The 27,984-nt window shown below is 44.3% G+C and overlaps 1 protein-coding gene across 2 annotated transcripts; it reads left to right on the top strand.

The window, feature by feature from the left end:
- Window positions 1-84: 84 nt before the first annotated feature.
- On the top strand, window positions 85-27,875 carry NRROS (negative regulator of reactive oxygen species). 2 transcript variants are annotated; one of them, XM_058730973.1, is made up of 3 exons: window positions 207-362; window positions 21,659-21,779; window positions 25,650-27,875. In XM_058730973.1, exons 2-3 carry the CDS (start codon window positions 21,672-21,674, stop codon window positions 27,618-27,620), a joined length of 2,079 nt encoding a protein of 692 aa, XP_058586956.1. In that variant the 5' UTR covers window positions 207-362; window positions 21,659-21,671; the 3' UTR covers window positions 27,621-27,875. The 2 variants fall into 2 exon arrangements, with proteins under 2 accessions (XP_058586957.1, XP_058586956.1); XM_058730974.1 differs by lacking the exon at window positions 21,659-21,779 and having other exon boundaries at window positions 85-362.
- Window positions 27,876-27,984: the final 109 nt, after the last annotated feature.

The following is a 27,984-nucleotide window of genomic DNA, read 5'->3' as shown; positions in this document are numbered from 1 at the left end:
GGCAAGAAAGCCTGGGTAACCTTGGTTAGCAGTCCTGGGAGACCCCCCAAAACAACCAGACTCGTGGCTAACGTGCAGGCGGCCTGCGCGGGGTGGGGGGCCCTGCGCAGCCGCCCTCTCCCATCCCCCTGTCAGCACCGCAGGGCAGTTCCCTCTAAGATGCCTGCTCTTGCGAGTGCTGAGTCGCTGAGCAGCTTGCTCTCCATGTGACTTCAGTTTCCGTCCGTTCCTTCCGCAAGTGCTAAAATAATCTGATGCCCCAGGGAGAGGAGGCAGCCCAGCCCCGCGTTCGGCTGCTCTCGAGGAGTCCGAAGCCCCGGGAGAGGATGCACCCCGCGGAGCCGCCTGGGCCTGCGGGAGCCGTGAGTATTTCCTGCGGGACGGCCCTGCTGGGGTGGGCGAGCTGGCGCGCGGCTGGGTGGTAGGAGGTCAGCGTCCGTGGCTCGCAGCTCGGGACTGACCGGGAAGTTGTGGCTTGCTGCATCCAAACGCCACCGCTTTTGTGCTCGGTTTGGGGGCCACAGCTCCGGGTAGGTGAAGAAACCTCCTTCTGGGAGCACTTACAGCCGAAAAAGGTGGTGTGGTGCAGTGAAAGCAATAAAGGCTTCGGATTCCTCCTTTGGGGGTTTGAGTCGTGGCTCTCTGGGGAGAACACTTGAGCCTCAGTTTCTTCATCTGTGAAATGGGAACACTAATGCTCCCTTCCTGGGCTGAGTGACTGGAGGAGGTGATAAGACTCTACTGTGAACACTCAACATGCTGAGTGCTTGGACGGATCTCCTTTCTTGTCCCACGACGTGGATTGAGAATCACCATTTCATAGATGAAGGCACTGAGACTCATTTACAGCGACACATATTTATGGATGTCTTACATGTGTCGGTGCCTTCAAGGTATTGGGGATAGAACTCGAATAAGACAGGCAAAGCCCATTCCCCAGAGTTTTTGTCCTTGGGAAATTCTGTAGGGTGTTGTTACTCGGACCCACAGCTAGTAAGTATCAGAGGGAACCTAGATCCCAGGCTTTTCTGGCCTCTTGTCCAGTGCTCTTCTGTAGTAGCCCTGGTGGCCTATCCATGTGGGCCAGATTATAGAGGTTCAGCTTGTATCCCTGTGCACTTAGGAGCTGTCATAAGTAAGGAGCCACTGACCAGGCTTTACCCCAGAGAGAAGGTGGCCACGTGCCCAGCTATGGCTGGAACTATAGGAGGCTGAGCAGGATCTTAAGAATGGAGCCCCTGGAGAGGGCTAGTCCTGAGTGGTGCACTTCCAGGGGACCCCACTGGAGGTTTCTTCCCTGATGGGTGCAGCCTATTGGAGTCTGATGGGAGAAACATTCAGTACACAGAGCCGGTCCTGCGAGCCCCCATGTTGTGCCCCCTTCACCTACTGGCTGCGCTGCAGTAGACGCTGATGGTTTGCTGGGTTTTATAGCCCTGAGACTTATTTATTTTTCTTACACGCCCCATAGGTTTGTATATGTATGTCTGAGAGTTCCTAGGGTGATTAGAAAATCATGGGCCAAGAAAAAAAAAATAGAATAGAACAAAACAAAACCTTGATTATTGCCTTTAGGTTAAAAGAAAACAAAAGAAAAGTCTGTTTCACAAAGAGGGTGCTTCATCTAGTGGGTGCCCTTATAGGAACTTCATGAAAACCCATATAAACCTGATCCCACATAGTGCTTAAACCATTCATTCAAGAGCAGGGACTTCCCAAACAGAAGGCAGGGCCTGGGGTCTTTGGCCTGAGGCCTTTTTAGGAATGCACTGGCCTCTGTCGCTGTATTGTTTCTTCCTCACAGAAGAGTGATGCCAGTACCCGTTACAATTTTCATTCTGACTGCAGTGTGCATCCACACCACACAGTGTAAACTAGACTCTTGGATGGACAACTAGATGTACCTCACGCTATCCTCAGACCCACATTATAACCACAGAAGTTAGGGGACAGTGGGCTTTCAACCATGACTGAAAAACCTTATCTTGCTCAGGACATGCTATATGCTCAGTGATGCTTACTGACATGCCTGGATATTAGTGACGAATCTTTTTTGCCTTTGATAGAACTTCTTTACTATACTCATTTCCCACCCCTCAAACTATTCTTCGCAACATCACTGATAAAATGTCATGTGCTCAATGTGTAGGGGCTTCTGGGCTAGGTGAGGGGATGATCTCTGAAAGCTCAGAGAGGAGAGGAGAGGGAAAAAGGACACTGGCACTTGGATCTTGTCAAGCTTCACAAGCAACTGTAAACCTGAGTTCAGCGGTCTTTTAGTTAGAAATGACAAAAACCTAACTCAGCCTGGCTTCAGGGAAAAAAAAAATATTGTTTCAAATAAACAAAAAGCCTGTGTGAAATAGCTTCAGGCATGGCTGGGTCCAGGTGCTCAAACACTGCCAGCTTTGCCTTTTCCTGTTATTAGGCAGGTCCTAAAGTTGGTGGCAAAGATGATCCCATTCCTCCATGAATTCAAAGAACTACAGCTCCAAGCTTAGTTCCCACAAGTTTGGCATCTGAAGGCAAGAACAGAAAGCCTCTTTCCCAATAGTTCTAACAACAGTCCTTCTCTTGATTGTCATGGGCTTGTCATCTGTGATGTACCCAATGTGAACCCATCACTGTGGTTAGGGAAATAGGGGGCTCTGATGGGCCTGGTCTGAGGCCTCGTGCATAGGCCCCTCCTTGGAGCCAGGGATTGAGGTCAAACCCAAACAAATGTGGGCTTCTTAAGAAAGGAAGGGGGTTTGTTGCATGACAATGGAAATGTACTTAACACTATTGAGTTTTACGTTTAAAAATGGTTAATGGGGCGCCTGGGTGGCTCAGTCAGTTGAGCGTCCAACTTCAGCTCAGGTCATAATCTCCCAGTTCATGGGTTCGAGCCCCGCATTGGGCTCTGTGCTGATAGCTCAAAGCCTGGAGCCTGCTTCAGATTCTGTGCCTCCCTCTCTCTGTCCCTCCCCACCCGATGAATAAACATTAAAAAATAAATAAATAAAAATAAAAATGGTTAAGATGGTAAATTTTAGGCTATGAGTATTTTACAATTAAACAGCAACAAAATAAAAAAGGAAGAAAAAGGAAGAGGTGGTTTCCTCAAAGGGGAATTGAGGAGATGTTACCAGAAGGAGACATGAGTGTGGGTAGGAAAAACCAACTGATTTCCAGAGCAAATGGAGTCAGGTGCTGACACCAAAGCACATGTATCTTCTTGCTCTAATGCATGAGTGATTTCAGACCAACAAAGGGAATAAAGGAGGAAGTAGAACCCTGTCGTGTTCTCACCAGCGAGGTAGGCATAAGGAGCAGAGCTAGCGCCTATGATGGGCTGAATGTGGCCACAAAGTCCTGTGAGGACACAGGGATGCCCCACATCCAGCCCCGACCCAGAAGGTCACTGTAGTCAGGTGCTAGCTGTGTGCCCCAAGAAACTTTCTGCTGCCACCTCCAAGAAAAAAAAAGAATCAGGAGGGGATTTCTCCACAGAAGATAGCACTTGGGGCTCTGTCTTTTTCCCTTGACTCTGTCCTTTTACCTTTTTACCTTGGGGCTCTGTCTTCTCAAGCAGGACCTAAATGTCTGAGGCAGCCCAGCACCCACAGTGCCGGCAGGGGCTCATCTTGATGTGCACATCATGTTCTCCAGTAACTTCATGTCACTCCTTTCTAGATGTCAGGCTGGACACTGGTTCCTTCTGGTCCTTCCTGTTGTTACTCCTCGTCTAGACCAGCTATGGTCCCTTGGGTCTCTCCTGCCTTTCCAACGTCTCCTTGGGGGTCCTACCAGATGCCAAGGCTGAGCTGTCTCTCTCAGGTCTTTCCTGGGTTGGCCCTGGGTCACCTCCTTCAGCTTTCAGACACGCTAATGGTCTCCTTATCACTGTCTAGGCTGACAGCTGTAGACCTCCTCATGGGACTCTCCTGATGGCCTTTCTCTTGTTCTAGGTTCTCCAGACTTTCCCCAATCCCTGAACTGAAGCTTCCATTATATTTAGTAATACTGGCTTCTTGTTTCCTTCTAAATTCCCAGGTTTTTCCCAGGCTTTGTAGCTCCTTTTGCAAACCTGTAAAGGCCTTCACCTTTGTCATAGTTACACTTCATGGCATTGACAGGTTACCCACAGAAGACCATGGCCCCATGAACACTCAGGGGTACTTACTATTCAGAATATCAAACACTATGGCACAGGCACTGACCAATCAGAATGGACATTGTCATTAGAAGCAGAATCGTGGGGCCCATGTTGGGTCAGGTGTTAACCTCCCTGGCTGCTCGATCATGGTGGGGCCTGGAAGTTCCAAGAGAGGGGCCAGGCTCATGGGATACCTATTTGCCAACAAATACAAACTTGTGCAACCCAGCTGAACATTCACTCAACATATATTCGTCCCAGGCAGGTGCACATCCAGCACCTCCTACCTGGGCCAGAACTTGGGTTTTGGCTTGTTGAACAATTGATTTGGGTCTTTCTGAGCCTTGGACTTCTTATCTATAAAATGGAGATAATAAGCAGGGACTTGAACATAGATTTTCATTCCAGTATTCATAGAAGTCTTTTTTTTTTTTTAACATTTATTTATTTTTGAGATAGAGAGAGACAGAGCATGAATGGGGGAGGGTCAGAGAGAGAGGGAGACACAGAATCTGAAACGTGCTCCAGGCTCTGAGCAGTCAGCACAGAGCCCGATGCGGGGCTCGAACTCACATACCGCGAGATCGTGACCTGAGCTGAAGTCGGACGCTTAACCGACTGAGCCACCCAGGCGCCCCGGTATTCATAGAAGTCTTATTCACAGTGGCCAAAAGGTGGAAATAACCCAAATGTCCGTTGATGGGTGAATGGATAAACAAAATGTGATCTATACATACAATGGAATATTATTCAGCTATAAAAAGGAATGACATTCTCATACATGCTATGACATGAAGGGACTAGAAACCTGATGCTAAATGAAATAAGCCAGGCACAAAAGGGCAGATATTACATGATTCCACTTACACAAGGTACCTAGGGTAGGCAAATGTATAGATAAAGAAAGGACTGTGGGAGTACCTGCGTGGCTCAGTCGGTTAAGCATCTGACTTCGGCTCAGGTCATGATCTCACGGTTTGTGAGTTCAAGCCCCGTGTCTGGTTCTGTGTTGACAGCTCGGAGCCTAGAGCCTCCTTCAGGTTCTGTATCTCCCTCTCTCTCTGCCCCTCCTCCACTCATGCTGTCTCTGTCTCTCATAAATAAATAAACTTTAAAAAATTTTTAAAAAAGAAAAAGAAAAAAGAAAGAACTGTGGTTACCGGGAACTGAGGGGAGGGGGAATAGACAGTTCCTGTTAAGTGGGTACCGAGTTTCCATTTGGGATGCTGGATAGGTCTAGAGAAGGATTATGGTGAGATCTCATGGCAAAGTGAATGTATTTAATGCTACTGAGTTGTACACTCAAAAATGTTTAAAATGGTAGCTTCTATGGGTATTTTACCACAGTGAAAATGGAGACAGCAATGCCTATTTTATAGAACTGTTGTGAAGTACTAAACGAGATCCAAGGTCGGTAAGAAGACTTTGCAACTTCATGCTGTTATTGCTATTATTATTCAATAGTGTTAAGTTATAATCTAATTGTTTTGGCTTTATCCAAGAATCCCCTAAGAATCATTGGTATTGGGCACCTGGGTTGTTTATTCAGTGAAGGTCTTGGTTTCGGCTCAGGTCATGATCTCACCGTCCGTGAGTTTGAGCCCTGCATGGGGCTCCACGCTGACATTATGGAGCCTGCTTGGGATTCCCTCTCCCTCTCTTTTTGCTCCTCCCCCGCTTGCGGATGCGCTCTTTCTCTCTCAAAATAGATAAACTTGAGAAGAATATTATTTTAAATATCATTGTTATTTTTGGCGGAGGGGATTTCTTCTCTTAAAATCACATTATTCCCATTCCTCTGTGAATTCAAATAAGTTGTAGTGAAAAAAAAATCAGCCTTAGAACAGGCAGCCACCTTGTCAGTGCAATTTGGGGGATTTTGAGAAAGACAAAAATCATCTCCCCTACCGTCCTGAACCTACACCATGAAAACTTTATTATATTTCATCATTACCGATATAAAAGAGCCTTGTATTAAAGAGCATATCCGTGTAAAGAGCTGTGAAGTGTAAGATATCCATTAAAGAGCAGTGTATTAAAGGGATATCAGTCACTTACACTGCAGTGTAGACAGCTTTCCTCCTAATTCTGAGGACTCTAAAGCAGTGATTGTCAAATCTTTTTTTTTTTTTTAACAAGACAAACTTTTCTCCAAATAGCTGACTTTGCAATCTCGATTAAATTAATTAGATTGATCTAGAAGGTTGAACAAGTAGTAGCTTCATTTTTTGTTAAATCGCTTGATATGCATTCTAAAGTTTTTAGGGGGAAGTATACTGATGACTGCAATCTATATCTTTTTTAAAAGTTTGTTTATTTATTTATTTACTTATTGAGACAGCACAGGGGAGGGACAGAGAGAGGAAGAGAGAGGATCCCAAGCAGGCTCTGCACTGTCAGCACAGAACCCAATGCGGGGCTCGAACTCACAAACCATGACATCATGACCTGAGCCGCAGTCAAGAGTCCGACGCTTAACCCCAGTGAGCCACCTAGGCGCCCTGACTGCAGTCCATTTATGAATGCATCAAAAAATGAGACGACTTGAGCTCCTAGGTGGCTCAGTCAGTTAAGCATATGATTCTTGGTTTCAGCTCGGGTCATGATCTCACAACTCGTGAGTGCCAGGGCCATGTCGGGTTCTGTGCTGGCAGTGGGGAGCCTGTTTGGGATTCTCTGTCTCCCTTTCTCTTTGCCTCTGTCTCGCTTGTGCTCTCTCCGTCTCTCTCTCTCTCTCTCTGTCTCTCTCTCTCTGTCTCTCTCTCAAAAGTAAAAAAACAAAAGATCTTAAAAAAAATAAGATGAATTGAAGGCTGGATAGAAGGATAGGTAGATCGATAGCTATGTGATAAAAACAAATATAGTAAAATGTTAATAGCACAATCTGTGTGATGGGTATACCAGCAATCACTGTCAAATTCTTTCAACTTTGCTGTGTGTTAAAAATTTTCACAATAAAATATTGGGGAAATGTCAAATTACTCACAATACCTGGTAACTGCTCATTTTGCTTTTAATAAACATAAAAATCAAATAACAAAAATATCAAAAAACTTCAATAAGAGTTGTAACTCTATGATATATTATTATGTTATATGGATCATTGGATCATTGCTCGACTGAACTATTAGAATGAGATGAGGAGCGTGGGGGGCTCAGTCGGTTAAGCGGCCGACTTTGACTCAGGTCACGATCTCGTGGTCCGTGAGTTTGAGCCCCGTGTCGGGCTCTGTGCCGACCGCTCAGAGCCTGGAGCCTGCTTCCGATTCTGTGTCTCCCTCTCTCTGACCCTGCCCTGTTCATACTCTGTCCTCTCTCTGTCTCAAAAATAAATAAATGTTAAAAAAAAAAAAAAAAAAAAAGAATGAGATGAGGAGGTGACATATGCACTGGGCCTTGAAGGATGAATAGGAGTTTGGCAGCTGGAGAAGACCAGAAAAAGGACCTTTCCCACAAAGGAAACAGTGTGTGAAAATATACAATTTAGTCATGGATAGCAAGTATCCCAGGTGGCTGGGCTTGTGGCACTGGGTTGAATTTTGCTGGATTCACAGACTAGGTTTGAATCGCAGCTCTGACATTCTCTAACTATATGGCTTGAACCTTTGTGAGCCTCAGTTTACCATGTGTAAAATGAAGATGATAGCATTTATCTGCTAGGATTTTGTGAGGATTATTATATGTAAAGCACCTGGCATAGCACTTATCCCAAGGTGAACCCTCAATAAACATTAGCTATTGCAATTGAGAGCCTGGGAAGCAATTTGACAGCTTGAATACCACCCCACTGAGCTGGTCCGTTGTCTGGAATCTACATCATTTCTTTCCTCAGTTGGGCTCTTTTTCAAGGGAACCAAGGTTGGAGGGGCGGAGGCAATATAGTTCCACTCTGGGCCATAAGCCTTGGTTCTCACCTATAACCCCTTCCCTGCCTATAGTCTCCCACAGACTTTGGGTGGTCTCTCCTCTTCCGAACATCTCCAGATCCACACTCCACAGCTCAGACGGATGGGAGAAGGTTCTGCCACTCTTCTGTTTTATTTATATCAGTATGAGCTCCCTGTTTGCACAGAGGAATTCTGTGTTTAATTCTGACATGACCTTGTCTTACTAATGAAGTCTGCAACATTTCCTTATATTGACAAAGTTCTTCACACACATTCTCTCATTCGGTCCTGAAATAACCCTGTGAGGTCAGCAAGGCAGGTATTGTTGTCACCTATGACCACATTGGAGTGTGAGAGAGAAACCTGTGATATTGAAAGGAAATAACAAGTTTGAAACTAATGCATTGTTGGTAGGGTTCCTGTCCACAGAGATTACGTGGGTCTCTCCTAAACGAAGGTGACAACACATGCCCACTACCACTAGCCATGTAAGAGCAAGGTGTTATGGCCCCAGTGGGAGCATATTTGCATTTTTTAAAACCTGTGGTCATGGAACAGGACAGAGCGAACTGACCTCCATTGGTTCTAAAGGGCTGACCCTGACCACATAGGGAAGCCGGCTGACTCATTTATAACCCTGAGGCCGCAAAATCGGGCAGGATAGTGTTTAAGCAGCATTCCCTCCACACCGGCTGCCAGGAATTGGTTATAGGTAGAGCCCAAGAGAAGAAAAGCTGCTGTGGCCTCCAGCTTCCCTCCAGGCAGAGACAGAACCTAAGCCATTCCCAGATGAAGACCCTTCCCCCAAGAGTGGGTAAAGCTTGGCTGATCACGTGTGCTAGGCTGTGGTGCAAACAAGAGATCTATCTGTATTTTAAACCAGTGCTTGGAAACCACGGCACGGTGTTCCCTGTGGCACCTTGTCCATATCATCCCATCTCTCTGGCCTGAGTGTTCTCATCTCTAAAATACTGGCGGGTAGTTCCTTCAGAAATGCTACAATTCTCCTGAAGAAAAAAAAAAAAAGTCAGTTACTAGATTTGAACGAACATGCACGTGACAGAAGAGTCATGTGCAACAGAACTGTCCTTTCTCACATAAATTCTTGGGGCCACACATCCAAGGAGCATTCTAACAAATTCAAATGATACTCCTCGCTTATTTGTGCAGGGGATCACGAGTTCTAGAAGTGGGATCCGAGTTCTGGAAGCAAATGCAAGCGGTATTTGCACAACCAGCTGCTTACAAAGCAGTGAGCTCCCACCTTGGTTGTGTTTAATGCCACAGGCAGGTTGATTACCTGCCAAGGATGACACTTTAAAGATGACAAAGACTATTTTTGAACCTTCTTTTAAAACTTACCTTAATATACTAGCAACCCTACCACACAGGCATTATGATTCCCATTTTACTGGGGAGGAAATCGAGGCCAAGAAATTGAGTGATGTACTGAAGGTCAGAGCCAGGCTTTGAACCTGTTCCATTTGTCCCCTTAGCCTGGACTCTTTCTTCACCCTTACAGTCACCTTTTTAGAAGCTGGACTAAGAACACGCAGCCCAAAATCTAAATCCCTGAGGCCCTAAAAAAGAAAAAGAATTTCTATAAAACAACTTAGTTATTTTAGTTATTAGTCAATGATATTTTTCCTCCATTAACTCCAAATATCTCTTTAAGCACACTTACAATAATTTCAATTTTAAGCACCTATAAGAAATTCTCTATTTTTGTGATATTTGTTAGGCTCTGATTATAACATATATTTGAATTTCAATTAATAGTATATCGATTCTATTCTTTTAAAACTTGTCTTGGGGCACCTGGGTGGCTCTCAGTTGGTTAAGTGTCCAACTTTGGCTTACGTCATGATCTTGTGGCTTGTGAGTTCGAGCCCTGCATTGGGCTCCGCTCTGCTTGGGGATTCTCTCTCTCTGCCCCTCCCCTGCTGTCTCTCTCTCTCTCTCAAAATAAATAAATAAACTTAAAAAAACCCTTGTCGATATAGTAATTGAAGTTGATTGTTGGAAAATTAGAAAACACTAAGAAACAAAAATACAGATGTGGAAAAAGTAAATATTAGGTGCAGTTCTCTCCACTGTTGAGATTCAGCTGTGTACCCTTTCAAGTATTTTCCATGCACATGCACATGAGTGCAGATTCCTTTAGCACACTTGGGATTATACCATACATTCTGTTTTGCATCTTCCTTTTTTTCTTAATATTTTATTATGACCATCTTTCCATGTCGCTAAATATATTGCCACTGAAACATTTTGAATTGTATCATATGTTGTATCATAATGTATTTAGCCAATCCTTTCATTGTTGGACTTATAGATGGTTTCCGCTTTTTAAAATATTATCACTAATATCTCACTGAATATCTCAGTAAAAATATCTTTGCATACATTATAATTCCTTAGGATAAACCCCTAAGAGGGGAATTATTGAATCAAAAATAATCTACATTTTCAACGTCTTTGATAAATTTTGTAAAATTATCCTTCAGAAAAAGTGTGCCAATTTTCCCTCCCACCTTCAGGGTCTAAGACGATGCTGGAGGTGATGGGGACTCAAAAGCTATTGTGTTGCCTATGTTTTAACAAGTTCATTATTAAGAGAGAAAGCCAGAGAAGCAAATTGTGAGGTCTGAATTCACACATCACAGTTCTAAATGCCATGTTGCCCCAATCCTCAGTATGCAAGTTCTTTTTTAGATGTGTTCACCATCTGAACATTGATTCTATGCAAAATATAGGAATGTACTAATTCAACCAAAGATTACAGCTGGTTCTTCACTTTTATGACTCTTCTTTATTTTCTTTCACATATAATACCAAAACCAAATTTTAAAAAATCTTTGGATTTAAAAGTCCACTGTTTGGACATTTATCCAAAGATATAGAAATAAGTCAATAAAGCCATGTGACTGTTCAACATTATTAGCCATTGGGGAAATGCAAGTTAAAATCACAAAGAAGCCACCTCACACCTACTAGGATGGCCGGAATACAAACAACAGAAAATAACCAGTGTTGATGAGCACGAGAAGGAAATGGAACACTCCTGCCCTGCTGGTGGGAATATAAAGTGTGCAGAAACTGGAAAACATTCTGGCAGTTCTTCAACGTCAAACAGAATTACAATGTGACCCAGCAATTTCATTCCCAGTATGTATAGGCAAGAGAATTTAAAACATGGCCACACAAAGACTTGTACATGAATGTTCACAGATGCATTATTCATAATAGCCAAACGGTGGTAACAATTCAAATGTTCATCAGCTAATGAATTCATAAATGAATGTGGCAAGTTTGTCCGGACAATGAATATTATTCAGCCATAAAAAGGAAGGAAAAACCGATTAATATGTGCTGCAACATGGATGAACTTCGAAAGCATTATTCTAAGTGAGAGAAGACAGACACACATTGTATGATTCAATATACATAAAACATCCAGAATGTACAAATGCATAGAAATGGAAAGTAGACTAGTGTTTGCCAAGGGAGGGAGGAAGTGACTGCTAATGAGTAAAGGGTCTCATTTTGGGGTGTTGCAAATGTTCTGGAATTAAACAATGGTGATGGTTGCACAACGCTGTGAATATACTAAAAACCATTGGTGAATTACATAGTATGTGAATTATGTATCAATTTTTAAAGTATATCTGTGGCTTATTTGCAGGAAAAGAGAGCACAGAGTATCTTTAAACCTTTTTTAGACATGTTTAGCTTGATAGCTAGTTATCAAAGTAATCCAAACTCACTGTTCAAAAGTTGAATAGTTTTTATCTTGAATTTATGTGTTTGTTTGTTTGCTTATTTATTTATTTATTTATTTATTCATTCATTCATTAACTTACTTACTTATTGCCTCAATCAGAAGGACTCCCCCCCCCCCCCCCTTCGCCTTCTCATCTTGAATTTAAAGTTTGAATCAATGGGGCACCTGGCTGGCTTAGTCAGTTAGAGCATGTGACTCTTAATCTTGAGGTTGTGACTTTGAGCCCCACATTGGATGTAGAGATTACTTGAAAATAAAATCTCAAACAAATCAAAACAACAACAACAAAAAACCAACATAAAGTTTGAGCCAAAATGTCATTCTTGCTTTTCTTTTTTTTTTCCTTCCTTCCCTTTCTTCTTTCCTTTTCCAGACTACATTTTAAGCAATAAATATATCTTGCTAAACCATTTGCTTGGTGTCAGTACAATTCTCCAAGCAAAAGTCTTGCAAATCAAGTTAGTTTTATGTGCAGATTCTTATAAAACAGAAATAATGTCTATAGTCATCTAACATGATGATTTGTCAGTACTCAAAATAAGTCAGTTTTCCTGTAACAAGAATCTAATTAGTTTTGGAGTGCACTTTTTAAAAAATTTATTTTGAAAGAGAGTGGGGGAGGGACAGAGAGAGAGAGACAGAGAGAATCCCAAGTCAACTCCATGCTGTCAGTGCAGAACCCAACTGGAGGCTGGATCCCATTAACTGTGAGATCATGACCTGAGCAGAAATCAAGAGTTGTTCACTCAACTGACTGAACCACCCAGGTGCCCCTAGAGTGCACTTTTAAAAACCATTTGTGTTTTTATGTGTTAATTTTTCATAACTTTTAGCTTTAAGTTTATTTATTTATTTTGAGAGAGACAAAGAGAGCGCACGTGCATGCAGGAGCATGCAAGTGGGGGAGGGGCAGAGAGAGACTCCCAAGCAGGCTCCACACTGTCAGCCGAACTCAATAGTCAGACGCTTAACCAACCAAGCCACCCAGGTGCCCCCATAACTTTTATCTTTGAAGCCGTTTCTAACTTACAGAAAAATTGCAACACAACTAAAAGAATGCCCATAAATTCTTCACCTCTGTTCACCAATTGTTAAACATTTTGTCATATTTGTTTTCTTTCCCTCTCTCTCTCTATTTATTAAATATATATATATATATATATATATATATATATATATATATATTTCTGAATGATTTGAGAATAATGTTGCAGACATTATGCCCCTTTACTTCTAAATAATATAGTGGGTTTTTTTTCTAAGTATAAGGATAGTCTCTTACATAAATGTAATCAAAATCCAGACATTTAACTGGATCTCCACCATAAAACTGTTATTTTCACCTTTGCAAAATTAGTAAGTAATCTGTAGAGAGATAGTTTAAGACTACTGTCTTGTTTCCCAACAAATTTTTGCTCTTCAGTTTTCCTTTTCCTTGATAAGTCTTGCCTATGGATTGCACTTGGAAAAATACATTGCTAGCTTTCAGATTTCAGCCACTGTCTCTAATTTTCAGGTAGCATCATGAACCTTGCATGCATCTATTGTCCAGTTTTATCCTTTGGGTTTAAAACTTACTAAAGAGCAAGTCCTATTTTAGTTGGCTCCTTTTTGTTGGCAAGATGCAACAGTAGGGCCAGACTTTGAGGGGTGTTGTTGGGTACTATCATGAGAAAACATGGAGGTTGGAAATGGATCTGACCCTGCAGAGAACCATCAGGAACCCTAGAGGCAGCCTCAGAGCCCATTCTCACCACCCAGCCTGGAGGGCCCATCCTCCTGTCATTCTTCCTATCCTCCCTTCTCTGATCTCTGTTGAGATGAATGTTGACTGTTTTCATTCTTTTCTGTTCACACACCTTGTCATCTGACTCATAGCTTCTGCTTCCTCACAGCAAGATCCCTCAAAAATTCAATTCTACCTTCTCTCTGTGGCTTTTAGTTCCAATTTCCACTGCCAATGACCTAATTGTCTCCCTTGTCTCTGCATTGGGATCACACATAGGGTGCTGGCTGCATGTAAGGATTGACCTCGTCTGGTCAGATGCTTCCCCAAGATTCTATTAGCTTGTTGGAGGTGGAGGTGGAGGGATAGGTAGAGATGGAGGTGAGGTCATGTGTCTCCCTTGAGGGCTGCCTCGCCAGAGGGACTGTAGGTGTGGTGGACAGAGCTATCGACCTGGACAGTGGAAGTTATATTAGTACATCAGGTCAGAACACGTGATCTACCACTCTAGGGCTCTTTTCAGATAGGAGAGAAGCAGCCTGGAAGCTCTCGTTTGAATGTCAAATGTTCCAGTTTTCAGGATATCTTTAAGGTTGATGTGTATGTGCATTTTTAACTTAACAAATGTTTACTGAACACCTTTCTGAGAAGAATATTTGAAAAATATATGTTCCAGAAAATGCTGGGACAGAAAATTACCATAATTCTCCCTCTCCCTTTAGAAACCCCAACATTTATTTCATTTTCCCTATTAATTTTTATTTTGAAAAATTTCAAACTCACCGGAAGGTTAAAAGAAAGTATCATGCTAAATTTATCAGTTGGTAATATTTTCTTTAATTTTCTTCCTTCCTCTCTCCCTCCCTTTCTCTCTCTTTCTCTCTCAGGCCATTTGAAAGTAGGTTATATAAGTTGTAGACATCATGAAACTTCACCCCTAAATACTTCAGCGTGCATTTCCCAAGAATAAGAGCACTTTCCTACATGACCAAAAAATCATCACCGCACCTAAGAAAATCAGCAATAATTCGATAGTATCATTTGTACATAATACCATCTGAAAGCACATTATTCAGTACACATATTACCTCAGTTGTCTCAAATTTTTCTTTTAGAGATTTTTAAAAATCCAAAATCCACTCAAGGTACATGCATTACACTTGGTTATTATGCTCCTTTTTTTTTATGTTTATTTATTTATTTTGAGAGACTGAGAGAGCGTGAAAGGGGGAAGGCAGAGAGAGAGGGAAAGAGAATCCCAAGCAGGTTCCACACTGCCAGCGCAGACCCCGACGTGGGGCTCAGCCTCACGAACTGCAAGATCATGACCTGAGCCGAAATCACGAATGGATGCTTAACCGACTGAGCCACCCAGAAGCCCATTAAGCTTCTTACTCACTTGTAATCAAACCTCCCCCTTTTCTCCTCCACTGCCTTTTTTTTTAATTAAAAAAGTTTTTTTAATGTTTATTTATTTTTGAGAGAGAGAGAGAGACAGACAGACAGATCACAAGCAGGGGGAGGGGTACAGAGAGACAGAGACACAGAATCTGAAACAGGCTCCAGGCTCTGAGCGGTCAGCACAAAGCCCAGTGCGGGGCTTGAACTCACCCACTGTGAGATCATGATCTGAGCTGAAGTCGGATGCCACCCAGGCGCCACACCTCCACTGCCTTTCTTTCTGTTTCAAGACTTTGACTTCTTTGAAGGGCCCAAGCCAATTGTCTTATAGGATGATGTATAGCCGGGATCTGTCTGATTGTCCCCTCATGACTGGGTCCAGGGCAAACATTTTTGGCAAGCGTACTGCCAAGATGGGGCTCTGTGTTTCCCAGGGTGCCACATCTGGAGGCTCAGAGTGTCAGGTATTCTCACTACGGGAGATGCTAAGTTTGAACATTTGGTGAGGGCTCAAGTCACTTCAATTTTTTGCTATGATCAAAGAGACCAAAGCTGTTTGCCTGGGGCTTTCAAATACTTCTTGGTAGTAGGAATGATTTGAAGTGTTCACAGACTGGTGTTTCTGTTTTTTATTATCCATTCTCTGTGGTGTGTGACCAGCTGCCCTTCCCTCTCTCCCAGGACCCCAGGTGGGATTTGCTCTTTTCTTTTTAAACAAAGGCAGACTGCCTTCCTGTGGAACCCTCTAGCTAGCAACTGTACCTTTCTTCAAGGGTGTCAACGTCACACATTCACACCCCACGCTCTGCCTCTAGAGATTTCCTCCCCTCAGGCCAGTCTATAAATATTTGTTTCTGAGACCGGTACCTCTGAGAGTTACCATCTTTCTCCAAAGTCCTCTTTCTTTAAAGCATTTTCAGCTATTTGATTACTTTGAGGAGGAAATTCTCAATGACATGCTAATGTATGTATCACATTCTTAACACTGATAGCGCCTTTAGCAAAGAGCGCGCAGTGTGCAGTCGCAGCTCTGGGGGCAGCGGCTAGAGTAGCAGCGGTGACGGGAGGTGGGGAGGTGAGAGTGTGGGAGTGAGGTGATATTCGGGGTGTCCCTGAATGTTAGAAATCCAGCATCCTTGCCTGAAAATGAAGCGGAGCTCTCCCACATTCATGTCAGGGTTACTCCTTAGCATTCCCAAACTTTTCGTACGAGGAGATCTTTTTATGGACAAAAATACCTGTAGATTAGCCTTTACTTGTGGTTGTGTTTCACTCCCAGCTGGTTAAGACATTACATCACGACAGAAAGCTACTTGAAATTAATAACACTTAAAAAAAAAGTTTTATTTTTTTTTGATTAATACAGGAAAATCGACATGCATTTGGAAAACAAGCAGTGTACATATATGTTTAAGTGTTAGGGGGGTCTAATAATACTAAGTGTGCTGCTGCACCCCTGGATGATTTTGATTTTTGTGAGGACAGGGACATGGAAATTTCAGGACTTCCAGAAGCAGAGACCAGTCAAAAGATTTCACTCACCCTCTCCTTCTGTCCTTCGTAAAAGCAAGCAATCTCCCACACGTCCCCTTGCTGAAGCCATTCTTTGGCCTGCATGCCGCCACCTTCTTCCACTAAAGTCGTCCTGAGCCCAGAACTGATGTGGTCACAGGGATGGATATGGAAAGCGCTCACCCAGCATACAGTCAAGCTGCTGCTGGCAGGATCGGGACACCCTGTCCAAAAGGAATAAATGTTCCCACCCCTTTCAGCCCACAGGGCCACCTACTCAGTCTTCTTTGACCTTACTTGGCTCATTGAAGCAGGACCTTTTCCCTCCTACCTTGTGGAAATAGAAAAAGCGTTTGCTTTCTAAAACAAGGAGGAACTTTTACAGCTGATGTGCATTCTTCTTCCTCACTATTCGTGTTCTCTTGCTGTAGAATACAGTCTCGATTCATGTTGTTTTTGTGAAGTGGATCGGTTTTCACCACTTATTTATGTTCATACTAGGTATGAACAGAGAAAAAATAGACAAAAAGCCATATTGTATTTCTGCCTGAAAAGGAACACTGTGTAGGGTAGCCTGGCTGGCTCAGTCAGAAGAGCACGAGACTCTTGATCTCAGGGTCGTAAGTTTGAGCCCCACATTTGGCACAGAGATTACTTAAAATAAATAAATAAACTTGTTTTTTTTAAAAAAAGGAACACTGTATGCACATGGGATTGATGTGGGTTGAGTCACAGTTTTCCATGATAGCCGATTAGAATGCATAGTCTCAAGACCATTGGTTGCATAGGGGATGCCGTTAAGCATCGGAGGTCCTGATATTTCAAGGACTTCTAAGAGAGGTTTGTGATGACTGGACACAAACAGAACAGTTAGAAGATAAAGAAGAAATGTAAATTCAATACTACGAGGACTTCATTCTAACAGAAGGGTAGGATTTATAATCTCAATATCTCCAACTCAAATGTGTTACAGACACAGTACAGTACTTACGTCCTGCTAGCACCCGAGTCAATAGTGCCTTGTCTTTGAAAGCTTTTCACTGATTAGAAGCTGACAATCTCTGGCATTCCATGATCAGGAAAACCATGACTGGATAAGACATAGAGAGACCTTAGAGAAATTATTAACTGAATAAAAGAATGTAGGATTGTAGATTCTATATAGAAGAGAACCGGACTTACCATTTGCTGCCTCTACACTTAGAAGGAACTCTTCAATTTTGTTACCTGGCTTAAGAAGATATGAGCTGAGTCTGTTAATGCCATCTGCCTCTCATGTCAGGATCTCAGCTTTCATATAGGGGAGTTTCCCAGTGGTCACCCAGACCAGGAGACGTCATACTTATTCAGACCCTACTTAGGGAATGATTTGCAGTTTCTTATGGCTCCATTTCCTCTGTGGCTCCTCAGTGGTCATAGTCCATGAAATGGAAACCATGAATCCAGGACCTTTTAATTATAGTGAGGGGAGGTTCCGGGTTACCTCATTTAAATTATTAATTTCAAACGGCGCCTGGGTAGCTCAGTCGGTTAAGCTTCTGACTTTGGCTCAGGTTATCATCTCACAGTTTGCGAGTTGGAGCCCCGTTTCGGCCTGTATGCTGACAGCTCAGAGCCTGGAGCCTACTTTGGATTCTGTGTCTCCCTCTCTCTCTGCCCTCCCTCACTTGCGCTCTGTCTCTCTCTCTCTCTCAAAAATAAACATTAAATTTTTTTTTAAAGTATTAATGCCACACTCTTGTGTCCTCCATTATAATTATTTTCCTTTCACTTCCCTTTCTCTACCCAAAGTGTAGTTGAGGTGATTTGGCTTAAAAAATGGATGTATTTTCTAGAAGATGCCAGAGAGATTGGAGTGAAGTGGGACAGTTACTTATTTGCCACAAGCTTAGATGCTCTCTTATAGCTCACCCAACTAAGGTTAATTGTGAGGAGGGGAAGCAGTCCTGTGTACACAGCAGAGAGTTCATGCGATTTCCAGTGAGATTTGCCATCCAAACTCATCTTGTACTCTTTGCAGCTCCATGGCTCTGAGGAATCCTTCTGCATACTCTTGGAATAGCGTTTCTCAACCTGACTGGTTGAGAGAGAATAAAAAGCCTTTTATTCTTTTCAGGGTCACTATATACCTTTTTTGTTTAGGACTGATCCAAAGCCATTCTCACTTACATCATTGAATCTGCCAGGGTCCAACCAGGAAACAGAAACACCCAGATTATTTGTTAAAGAGAAAATTTAGTGCAGGAAATTGGCTACACATGAAGAGGCTAAGAAGCTAACCAGCAAATAGACAATCAACCCAGAGGTTAGCAGTTTCAGGAAGCTATGATCTTCACTAGTAGGGGAAGGATAAAGTAGGGAAAGGATGGTGTTACTAGAGTCTAGGAGTCACCAATAGAAGCTCAAGGACTTCTCAGTCCAAGGCAGGGAGAGATGGAAAGATTCAGTCCTCCTTCTGCTGTCTAACTTCCCATAGTTCCTCCCACTGACCAAACCAGCTGGAGGCCAGCTGACACCCAGAGCTTGGGAAATAGGCTTCAGAAGTCAGTTCCCTATGATACAGAGCAGGGTAAGGCATCTATCTGAGGACAAACAGCTCTCAACCAGCATAGTCTTCTGTTACTGGAATTAACCTTGTTCTGGAATTTATTAACATAGAATTTTTAATGCAATCTTCCCGCATACCTTTCACACACCAGTTGGTATAATGATATATTCATTCTTACATCCAGATTTTTCATTCTTTTCCCTTCTTTGTGTAACTCGAATTACCTTGGAGATGACACGTAACAGCCACTCAACCAGCTCAATGGTGTTTGAAACTCATAAATAATAATTATGTCATTAACTACCTTCACAGTTAATGAAGCACTTTCACATATACTGGTTGATCTCATAAAAACTCTGAATAGTTATTATTATCCCCATTTTATGGACATTGGAGTCTTGGAGGCTTTATATGAATTGAAAAACAAATCCTGGAGCCAGAATTCAAACCCTGGTCTGTCTGGCTCTAAATCTGATAATTTTTCCACACTGCCTCATGAAAGAAGGAGTTGCCCAGAGGGAACAACAGTAGTTTTTCTGGGCTGGTTGGCTGATTTTAGGAGGAAGGAGAAAATATATTTTAAATTTGCAAAAATTTTCTCATTGACCCAGAAATTAAAATTATGCTCAGGGCATGACTTCGGGCCTATCTAACATTCCAGTCTAAAGAATTATATTCTCCCTGAAGAAATCACAATCTTTCCCTGTACATATCTAGATTTGGCATTTCAGTATAAATTGAAATGGCTGTTCTAGAAGGGTCATTGTCACAGCAGCATGTACCATCCCAAGCCTGACAGAGGAGGTGAGGGAGGAAGGCAGTGGGGAAAGTCCTTGGTTTCCATTTCCCTGTCTGTTTTCAATAAAATATAGGACACCCAGTGAAATTTGAATGTCAGGTAAACAATGAATTTCTTTAGTGTAATTATGTCCCAAATATTGCATGGGACATATTTGCACTAAAAAGTTATTTATTGTTTATCTTACATTCAAATGGCATCTCGTAATTTGCTAAGTCTGGCAGCCTTATTTCCAGTTGGGCAGTGATCCCAAGGTTGTTTTGTGTGTGTGTGTGTGTGTGTGTGTGTGTGTGTCCTGTGCAGATCCTAAGGACAAAGCCCATATGGCTGTGCTTCTGCCATCTGTGCCCTGTACATGCCATGAGGTAGTACTTCCTGCACAGGTGCAGAAATGGAAGGAGGGCCGGGAAGGGGATTCCCAGTGTCCAGCAAATACTGATGAATTCTCAATTGGAGGTTCCCTTTGTGGTAAGGAGCGCTGACCTGACCTGAAGTGAAGGTTAAAGTTAATTTACCTGGTTTCGCTTTGCTTTTCTGTTAGTCTGTTTTCACTGGTGAGTATTAAAATCTGACCATGAAGTTAAAGTTAACCTCAGAGATGTGTAAACTTATTCAAAGAAAGAGGAAGAGGAAGGGGCCCAAGATGGCCTGGGTGTGTGAGGCAGAAAGGTCTGTGGGTCCCATGGAACGGGTGAGGAGGTTCATTTCAGTGCTGGTGCTGCTGGCCTGGGAGAAGCCTAGGGAGCAGGTCCTGTGGTCCCTTCTGGGGAGATGTCAAGGAGAGGATGGAGCAGAAGAAATGCTGGGGCCAGGCACTTGCATCAGTTTGTGAGGAAGCAGAGCTGAGAAAGGAATGTCATTGGGCTATAAGCCCTCCCAATAGGAGGGCAGTCAGTTCAGCAGCACCCTCAGGGAGAGAAATTATGCTGGTTACTCATCCTGGAGCTCAGGGGAGGGGACCTCGGTGGGGGCTGCTCTCAGCCCTGCTACTAAGTTGATCTGGAACCTTAAATAAGCCCTTAGTGTCTCTGGGCCTTTGAATGTTCTCCTGTAAAAATGCAATGGCAGAGAATATAATATATTTCCATTATGGTTTTGCTTAGTTCTAAAATTACATTGGTATATGTATAATTTTAAGCCTTCTCATGGTTCCTGTTCTGTGTTCACTGGCCAGGTAAGAGGGCTGGCAACCACACCTCATCAATAATCCTTATTATACCTGAAGATTACTTTTCATTTGCCCCTTAGTTTTTTTTCTCTTATTCAGGCAAACTATCAAAGTCCTTTTTTGCAAAAGGTTGTATTCAAATGAGTCAAAACCAATGAGACCTACCCTCCGAAAAGCCTCATGTCAACACAGCAATTAGTAACTCTACAGGACCAGAAGCTACAATTAGTATTTCAAACCCGGTTCACCATTCTTTTGTTCATTCATTCATTCATTCATTCATGCAGCAAATATTTACTGAGTTCAGGCAATGCATCAGGCAGATTTGAGCTTTGGGAGGAAAACTTCAACAGAACTACAAAATGTGGCAAACTCTGGGTGACCTGAGATCCGGTTCCTCAAGTCCTTTGCCTCTCTCTTCTGTTGGTGGGCTCTTAGAAGTTTCAGTATTCAGCCACCTGTCCATCAAGTGGTAGAGGCAAAACAAAAATAAGTTCTTGTCAACAGTTGTAGTGAAAGGTTGAAAGTGTTGGCTAACTTGAGGTATTTGAATGATCTGTGGGTTTCCACCTCCTGATAGCTGTGGGCCTCTAAGACCAGACATAGCTGGGAACTGGCTCCTTCTACCAAGAGTGCAAAGCAGCCCTCTGGGATGTCCTTCTCTTACTCACTTCTTCCTTGCCCTCTGTCCACAGTGCTGCACTTGAGATGGAGTTACTGCCCCTCTGGCTGTGCCTGGGTTTTCACTTCTTGACAGTGGAATGGAGGAATCAAAGTGGAATGGCCACAGCAGCTTCCCAAGGGGGCTGCGAGTTGGTGAGTTTTCCAGGAAACTCTGTCTGTTGGTTTTGTCCTGACAAGGTCTGGTCTATTGGAAGACTGATGTATTGTCAGTCAAAGAGGGCAGGGAATCAAAGAGTCTGAATCACTCTGTAGCTGCCTAGCATGAAGCCATGTGCAAGCTGCTCCTTAACCAAAGGTTCAGATGACACCTGAGAAAGACCAGGCAGTCCCTGCCTATCTTCCTCATACCTGCTGAAGCCAGGAGGCCCCAGAGACAGGCACAGGTTAGTCACCTGAAACAAGAGCACCCTGTTAAAAATCTGGATGATTGAGCTCTACTAATGGTATCAGAATCCCTGAGTAGGGCGTAGTAAAATTGGATAAGCCCTGACTCAGAGCTTGTATATGAGCCAATAGCAAATGCTCAAGCAGCTGTACTGCAGAGCAACATTCTTGATCACATTCAGGCTGAAGACGATCAAGGGAGTGGATATCTGAGCTTTTACAGTTTACCCTCTCCAGGGCTTTCAGCCTCTATCTGGAAACAGACCTGGCTCATAACAACTGGGCACATTTCTGGAAAATTTCCGCCTTGCCTATAAGTCAAAAGTCTGCTTGAGAAACATATATTTCAAAAACATTCCTTGAGTCCTATTATATACTAGGTACTAGAAAGACAAATTGGATGTCGGGGTTAATACCTACAATCAGAATTGTATTCTTAAAGCTGATAAATTTTAAAAAACCCAGTTGGTCATGGTTCTTAACCACCTTTAGTAACCTCTGACCACTATGCTGTAGTATACTCTAGTACAGAGTGGGGGTTATGAGCCAGACCAGGTTTAAATCCCAGCTTGGGGCACCTGGGTGGCTAAGTCGGTTAAGCGTCTGACTTCAGTTCAGGTGGTGATCTCACAGTTTGTGGGTTCGAGCCCCGCGATGGGCTCTGCGCTAACAGCTCAGAGCCTGGAGCCTGCTTCAGATTCTGTGTCTCCTTCTCTCTCTGCCCCTCCCCTGCTCGTGCTCTGTCTCTCTGTGTCTCTCTCAAAAGTAAATAAACATTAAAAAAAAATTGAAATCCCAGTTACTAGCTGGTGACATTGGTGGGGGGGGGGGCACTCTGTGTCTCAGTTTCCTCATCTGTAAAATATAGAATAGTGGCACCAACCAATAATACCATAACACTGCATTGCTATGATGATTAAATGAGCTAGTGTATATAAAGCACTCAGAACAGGGCCTTGTTTGTACTAAGAGCTATGTGTTTTATCTGTCATTATTGTTGTTAGTCTCTGTTACTACAGACTTCCATTAATTCCTTACAGAGGCTATTAAAAATTAACTTCAGGGCCTCCTGGGTGGCTCAGCTGGTGAAGCATCTAAATCTTGATTTTTGGCTCAGGTCATGATCTCACGGTTCATGGGATTGAGCCCCACATCGGGCTCCGTGCTGACAGCTCTCTCTCTCTCTCTCTCTCTCAAAATAAATAAATAAATATTTAAAAACAACATTTAAAGGTTAACTTCACAGTAGCTAAATCAAGAGGGAATCAGAAAGTATGAGTTCTTTGATAGCCTTTCAGGGTTCAGGCTAGACTGCCTGTCTGACCCTCTCCAGCCTGGTGGGCAAGAGCAGGGGTCAGCTGCCAGGGGGTTCAAAGAGTGGATCACCCACGGCTCTTGGAAGGCTGAGAGTTTGAGGGTCCAGGTATCTCCGGTGCCCCGCCTTGCCTAAGCCACATGTTATCATAAAGTGGACATGGTGAGATTTTCTTGGGCTCTGACAGCCACGTGGTCCTTTTGCAGCTCTTTGGTGGGGCCACAGGGAATTGCAGAGGTTGACCCCATGCTTACAGCAGCTGTGGTGAGACAGGGTCTCATGGCTTGAGGAAAGCCCCTCACCACAACATTCTCCAGAGAGTCCCTGTCAGGGGCAGACCAACACTTACACAAATAAAGAAATGCACCTTGTTTCTGCATGGAGGGATTCAATTTTGTAAAGATGTCAGTTATCCCCCAATTAACCCATAATTGTAATGTAATCCCTGTCAAAATTCCAAAGATTTTTGAGGGGAGGGGAAGTGTGAAAGGAAGTGGGCAAATTCACTCTGACGTTCATCTAGAAATTAAAAACAACTCAAACGTGCAACAACAGAGATTAACTAATCAGATCTTGCTAATCATTATAGCTAACATTTATTAAGCACTTATGTGCCGGGTTGTGTATTAAGTGTTTTTACGTAAACAATCACAAGGGGAAAAAAAAGCCCTTATGAGAAAATTACAAGTATAATTTCCATGTTACAGGTGGAGTAATGAAGGTCCTGACTGGTCAGGTAACCAGCCCAAAGTCACCCATTTGATAAAAAGCAGAACCAAACTGGACTGACCCTAGAACTCTTGCCTTTGACCACCGTGCTATTCATGCGACAAACTGATATAGAGTTATATAACAGGATGTGATCAAATGTATTTTTGTTGCCAAGACGCTATGTCTATACATATTATCAAAGGTGGTAAAAGTAGATCACTGGACAGTTTGCGGAGTATGGTCTCATTAAAAAACTTTTTTTTCGGGGCGCCTGGGTGGCTCCGTCGGTTAAGCGTCCGACTTCAGCTCCGGTCACGATCTCGCGGTCCGTGAGTTCGAGCCCCGCGTCGGGCTCTGGGCTGATGGCTCAGAGCCTGGAGCTTGCTTCCGATTCTGTGTCTCCCTCTCTCTCTGCCCCTCCCCCGTTCATGCTCTGTCTCTCTCTGTCCCAAAAATAAATAAACGTTAAAAAAAAATTAAAAAAAAAAACACAAAAAAACTTTTTTTTCAACAATCATTGACTTCGTCCTACTGACCAATCCTGGGAAAGGAATGTCATTATTCTTCTATCTGATCACTTAAAACTTTTTTCCTGGACACCTGACACCCTGTGACTGATTGTTTTTGCCAGTCTTGTAGAACATTGCGGTGCGTTAAAGCATCCTAAGGCCTGTGTGACCTCTGCTATGAGAACAGGGTCGTCCCATCCATCCTGCCTCCTTTTGTTGCACAGTTGTGGTAGAACACATCCAGGAAGAGCACTGACTTGGGCATTAGAAGTTCTGGACTCCTGTCCCTGCAATGCCACTGGCTCTTCGCTTCTCTCCAGACCCCACTTCTCTGTACAATTCAGGGTGATGTTGAGGACTAAAGTCCTTTTAAGCTGTAATATTTACCAACCCAGAATGTAGAGGAGCGTCCCAGGCAAAACTCCTTTGGGTGACATGAAGATGCCACAGCACGTTGGCTGTTTTGTGCTAACCCTGTTGGACACACAGGTGTTAGGGTAATAGCGATAACAATACAATAGCGACCCGTTTACATTAACGGTGTTTGCTGTGTGTCAGGCTCTGTGCAGCCTCTCACCTAATCTCACTGCAATCCTCTGGGCTAGCTACTCTCTATCTTCATCTCCGTTTTTTCAGAGGAAATAACAGACTTAGGTTAAGTTACTTGCCCAAGGTCACGTAGGAAACAAATGGCAGAGGTGGGATTCAAACCCAGATTCAAACCGGCAGACAGCCCTGGTCCTCAGTCCTTCTCACAGTTGAAACCAAACTGCAAGCACAGTTGTCACCATGCAGAACCCACGACACAGGTGCTCAGATTTTCTCTGACGTGAGGTGTGTTTTAAGTGAGGCCTGGAACTCAGCTCCTAGCTGACTATTTCAATGTGAAGGTAAAGAACAAAGAAAAGTTCCCTTTTGTTCCACATTTTCCTAGCCTTTGTTTTTTTTTTTTTTTAATTATGATCTCTAGAGTCACTCTCAGAAGCTGCGGTAAAAGTCAAGTGAATGAGTCACATTTCTGTACATAAACTTGTCTGCCTCGGAGGCCCTCCTCCCTGCTGACCAGTGTCTGTCTGATCCTAGGTTGATGGAGTAGCCAATTGCCGAGGGCAGAACCTTGCATCGGTGCCCAGCGATCTCCCTCCCTACTCCCAGATGCTCCTCCTGGATGCCAACCCGCTTAAGATCCTGTGGAACCATTCCCTCCAGCACTACCCTCTCCTGGAGAGCCTCAGTCTGCACAGGTGCCACCTGGAGCGCATCGGCCGCGGCGCCTTCCAAGGGCAGGCCCGTCTGCGCAGCCTGGAGCTGCCCGACAACTCCCTCTCAGAGAACTACAAGGAGACAGCGGCTGCCTTCCACCACCTGCAGGCCCTGCAGAGGCTGGACTTGTCAGGGAACTCCCTGACAGAAGACATGGTGGCCCTCATGCTCCAGAACCTCTCTTCGCTGGAGGCTGTGTCCCTGGCGAGGAACACCATCATGAGGCTCGACGACTCTGTCTTTGAGGGCCTGGGGCACCTCAGGGAGCTGGATTTGCAGAGAAACTACATCTTTGAGATTGAGGGTGGCGCTTTCGATGGCTTGACTGAGCTGAGACACCTCAACCTGGCCTATAACAACCTCCCTTGCATCGTGGACTTCAGCCTCACACAGCTACGGTTCCTCAACGTCAGCTACAACGTCCTGGAATGGTTCCTGGCGTCAGGGGGAGAGGCTGCCTTTGAGCTGGAGACGCTGGACCTCTCCCACAATCAGCTGCTCTTTTTCCCACTCTTGCCCCAGTGCAGCAAGTTGCACACGCTCCTGCTGCGGGACAACAACATGGGCTTCTACGGGGACCTGTACAACACCTCTTCGCCGCGGGAGATGGTGGCCCAGTTTCTCCTTGTGGATGGCAATGTGACCAACATCACCACTGTCAACCTCTGGGAAGAGTTTGCGTCCAGCGACCTTGCGGACCTACACTTCCTGGATATGAGCCAGAACCAGTTCCAATACCTGCCTGATGGCTTCCTAAAGAAAATGCCTTCCCTCTCCCACCTGAACCTCAACCAGAATTGCCTGATGACGCTCCACATCCGAGAGCACGAGCCCCCAGGGGCGCTCACTGAGCTGGACCTGAGCCAGAACCAGCTGTCAGAGCTGCACTTGGCCCCGGGGCTCCCTGGCTGCCTGAGGAGCCTCCGGTCATTCAACTTGAGCTCCAATCAGCTCATGGGTATCCCCACTGGCCTTTTTGCTGATGCCAGTAACCTCACTACAATTGACATGAGCCACAATCAGATCTCACTTTGTCCCCAGCCGGCTGGCTTGGACCTCCCGGCCCCCCCAAGCTGTGTGGATTTTAGGAACGTGGCGTCTTTGAGGAGCCTCTCTCTCAAGGGCTGCGGGCTGGGGGCATTACAAGACTGCTCGTTCCAGGGGACTGCCCTCACCCACTTAGACCTGTCTGGCAACTGGGGGGTTCTGAATGGGACCGTCGCCCCTCTCCGGGGTATCGCCCCCACGTTACAGGTCCTGTCTCTGAGGAATGTGGGCCTCAGTTCTAGCTTCAGGGAGTTGGACTTCTCTGGGTTTGGGAATCTGAGAGACTTGGATCTGTCAGGGAATTCTTTGACCAGTTTCCCACGGTTCAGGGGCAGCCTGGCCCTGCAGACCCTGGATCTCCGCCGAAACTCGCTCACAGCCCTTCCCCAGGGGGCCGTGTCTGAGCAGCTCACGAGAAGTCTGCAGACCATCTACCTCAGTCAGAATCCGTATGACTGCTGTGGGGTGGAGGGCTGGGGGTCCCTGCAGCGCCTGCACGCCATTGCCGATTCGGCCATGGTCACTTGCAACCTCTCCTCCAAGGTCATTCGCCTGATTGAGCTGCCCGGAGGCGTGCCTCAGGACTGCAAATGGGAGCGGGTGGACATGGGCCTGCTGTACCTCGTGCTCATTCTTCCCAGCTGCCTCACCCTGCTGGTGGCCTGCACCGTCATCTTCCTCACTTTCAAGAAGCCCCTGCTTCAGGTTATCAAGAGCCGCTGCCACTGGTCTTCCATATACTGACCTGGCCACGTGCCAAGGTTAGAAATGGGGTCTGTGCGTGCAAGAACCCTTTCTCTGCCAGATTTCCAGATCTGATGCAGAGAACAAATCCAGTGAATTGAGGTTTAAGTGAAAGTTTAAAATGTTTCCAGCCCTTAGTTGCCCCACATTCTTCTTCCATCGTTGTGAATCATCCTCATCATCCTGGTAAAATATTTATTAAGTGATGTTCTGTGAAAATAAAACACGTGTCTCATAAATATTTTTTAAATCAAACTCGCCTTGTGTTTTTTCTTTCTTTAATGTTTTTTGGTAGTTTCACTTAGATTACTTTGCACTGTCCTTCCCTTGGTGACATCCATGGAGCTGGCTAGAAAGGGTGCCA

This window comes from Neofelis nebulosa, chromosome 5, assembly GCF_028018385.1.
Source record: "Neofelis nebulosa isolate mNeoNeb1 chromosome 5, mNeoNeb1.pri, whole genome shotgun sequence".
In the NCBI taxonomy this organism is placed as follows: Eukaryota; Metazoa; Chordata; class Mammalia; order Carnivora; family Felidae; genus Neofelis; species Neofelis nebulosa.
The sequence above is the reverse complement of the archived record's forward strand: the minus strand, read 5'-3'. Positions and strand labels throughout refer to the sequence as shown.

Bases quoted from the DNA above. Each gene is read 5' to 3' on its own strand.
- NRROS (XM_058730974.1), top strand. From the start codon at position 255: ATGCCCCAGGGAGAGGAGGCAGCCCAGCCCCGCGTTCGGCTGCTCTCG. The intron at 363-25,649 runs GTGAGTATTTCC...GTCTGATCCTAG, and splicing joins CGCCTGGGCCTGCGGGAGCC to GTTGATGGAGTAGCCAATTG.